Source organism: Nestor notabilis, unplaced genomic scaffold, assembly GCF_000696875.1.
Source record: "Nestor notabilis isolate BGI_N333 unplaced genomic scaffold, ASM69687v1 scaffold27539, whole genome shotgun sequence".
NCBI classification, from domain to species: Eukaryota; Metazoa; Chordata; class Aves; order Psittaciformes; family Psittacidae; genus Nestor; species Nestor notabilis.
This window is the reverse complement of record NW_009944822.1, coordinates 49,069-51,978: the sequence shown is the minus strand read 5'-3', so window position 1 is coordinate 51,978 and position 2,910 is coordinate 49,069. Positions and strand designations below refer to the sequence as shown.

General features: G+C 39.6%; 1 protein-coding gene across 1 annotated transcript in view; it reads left to right on the top strand.

The window, feature by feature from the left end:
- Nucleotides 1-1,623, top strand: part of DYNLRB2 (dynein, light chain, roadblock-type 2) — a gene marked incomplete at its 5' end in the record, with an annotated part of 5,927 nt that extends 4,304 nt beyond the window's left edge. Inside the window, one exon of the mRNA XM_010022569.1 lies at nucleotides 1,580-1,623. Coding sequence (XP_010020871.1) covers nucleotides 1,580-1,623 — 44 coding nt within the window. The remainder of the gene's footprint in view (nucleotides 1-1,579) is intronic.
- Nucleotides 1,624-2,910: the final 1,287 nt, after the last annotated feature.

Genomic DNA, 2,910 nt, shown 5'->3' with positions numbered 1-2,910 from the left:
TGAGTGTGCGGAGGCGCTGGCACAGGGTGCCCAGAGAAGCTGTGGCTGCCCCATCCCTGGCAGTGTTCAAGGCCAGGTTGGACACAGGCACTTGGAGCAACCTGCTCTAATGGAAGGTGTCCTGTCCATGGCGGGGGGTTAGAACTGGATGAGCTTTAAGGTCCTTTGCAACCCAAATCATTCTGTGATTCTGTGATTCTGTAAGCTGTGGTGAAGCTGTGCTCAATTAGCAGGACAAAGTGAATCAGGCAAAGTAGAAGTGAGATCAGAGTGGAACAGAGGTCCTGCTGTGTGCACTAGCTGACTCAGAGACGAACGGTATGCAGGACTGTGACTGAAGTGTCCAGTGAGGGCACACAGAACAGAGAGGAAGCTTCAGGGATCACTTCAGCGTAGCCACTGGGGAGGACATGGCTGTGAATGGTTAGTGGTGACCAGCCCTGCCTGAGGTAGTCCTCTGGTGCTGATTTCACATCAAATGTGGAGCAGAGGTACTGCACTAGGTATGCATTACCATGCATTGCTCAAATTATTTATAATGCTGCTATGAAACCAGAATGTGTGAAAGAAATCTGGCACTGTCATTAAGTGTTAGCATTAGTCATCAGCTGGTACCAAGATTAAAATTTTAGTTTAGTTTCTATTTTGGAGTATAAGCCTAATGCATTTTTTAAATCATGTTTTTTGCTCATTGATTTAAACTGATGCACTTGATTCTTATTTTGCATTTGCCCTTCACTTATTTTTCAGAGGTGACTTTTAGACTAGCAACTATTAAAGTATGTTGGCCTGAAAATAAGTGGTATAAAGCATGAAGCTTTTTTGCTAACAGGGAGATCAGTTGTTCAAAGGCTTGACTGTACGTTACTATAATACAAGGTGGCAAATGAACCACTGGTGGTTTATATTAAGTTGCTTTTACATGAAAATTGCAATGCAGGAGTGCAGCTTCTAACTCTCCAAAGCAGATACGACCCTGCTAAATTTACTGGATACTTCCAAGAAATGTTTCATTTAAAATAGATAATGTTAAATAGCTACCCAACCGACTTGTTTCCAAAACTTCCCTGGGCTTTTCAGATTAGTGGGTGAAATCTCACATGCTTAGAATTTATTCACAGTAGAAATCTATTCGAATCTTTCCTGCTTTTTTCCACGTGTAAACATTGTTCTTGATTCTGAATAAACTGGGTAGTGAACTGAAAGAACTTCTCTGCACCTGCAGGAAAGGCCATAGATGTCAAAAGTTTTTTTTGTTATAACAAGCACTAGCTTCCAGGTGCTTATCCTGTGACTTTTTTCATCTTGTTTAAATATTTTTACATCTTCTTGGAAGCATATTTACTGCTTACTAAAATAGTTTTAGTATGGTATACTTAAGCTTTATGACACAGATTATTTTTTACCTGTAATCTCAGATTTTTGTACAAAGTGCTTATATTTTCTAAATGCGTTTTTCATGTAAGTGCTATTACTCTTAGGTTTTAGAAATAAAAAGTTGGAGAGGAATAACAAATAAAGAGTATTTTCAGGAAATAAGATAACATATTGAACTAAACATTTTTACATCTTTTTGCAGATAAGGATTATCTCCTGGTCGTCGTTCAGAACCCATGTGAATAGTCCTACTACGGCAATGCTTTCAGAGACCGTGATGTAGTTCTACTTGTTAAACTAGTATTACTTGTTGATATTTAGTATCAAACATAGCACTAACTAATTTTACATAAAGTGTAACTGTCATGGCAGAAATGCTGCCAATTTAAAGTTCCCAGCTGTAGCTGTATCAGTTTGTGTTGGAGCAAATCATAATGCATCTATCAAAATATTGTATGTTTATCTAGATACTCGGGAGAGGAACAATAAAGCAAAATGCTGTAAACTCTCTTAATGGATGCTGAAGCTATTCTTGCAATTAAATCATTCTCTTTACGCTCCTAACGTTATGCAGAGGGAGAAATCCTACCTCAAGGGAAGCTGTAGATTGCGTGTACATCTGCGAGTGTGTCTTCATGAACTAAAGTAACCACAGTTACACAAACCAAAGAACACAAGTGTAGTTCATGGCAGTAACAATGGACTGGATGTTGCCCTGTCTTTTACTCCTGGGTTTTAGGTTTTCAAATGGAAGAAGAGGGAAGGAAAGACTCTTTTATTATTTTCCAACTTCTACACATGGAAGCAATAGCTTCATTTAACATTTTCGGTACTGGGGATTTAAAGCACACAAGGTTGAGCCTTGCACTCTGATGTAGAACTAGTGTTTGTTGGTATTGGTAAACAGTGCTGTTTGGTAACTACTCAAGCCTTTAGATCCAACACACAAGCTACACGCTTAGTGACATGGGACAAAGGGTGGGTTAAAGCTCAGAATTTTTCCCAAATCAGATCTATTTTTGTACAGCAGCAGTAGACATTAGATCTCTCCTGTTGAGTGCCTTTAAAACAGATGCAATGACAAAAGGCTGCTGCAGAAAAAGCTACCTACAAATCCATTCTGCTTGGAAGATAATGCTGTGTCAGTGCCTTGGGATGAGTCTTGGGTGACATAATGTCCTGGCTGGGGGAGGACAGTACAGAGCAGGGTGCAACACCCCTGTTCTGCCTGTGCTGCCAGTGTGGGATGAGGGTAAGCCTAGCTACAAGCTTTCTTTCCTCTCAATCCCAAAGCCATGTGAAGCTTTGCATTTGAATGTATGGAGAGACGGTGTGAAAGGGCAGGGAGTTTGAGCTGACCCTGTGCTAGAAAAAACATTCTGCCATGCTTGTACTGTAAATAACTTCAGGTTATGGAGATTATATATAAATTTTATCCATTAATTTATTAGACATTAAAACTTCTTATTTTCTTCATTTGGTCACAAGAAGGTTTTTCTTCTAGATATAGGAAGGAAGAACAAAAAATGCGGG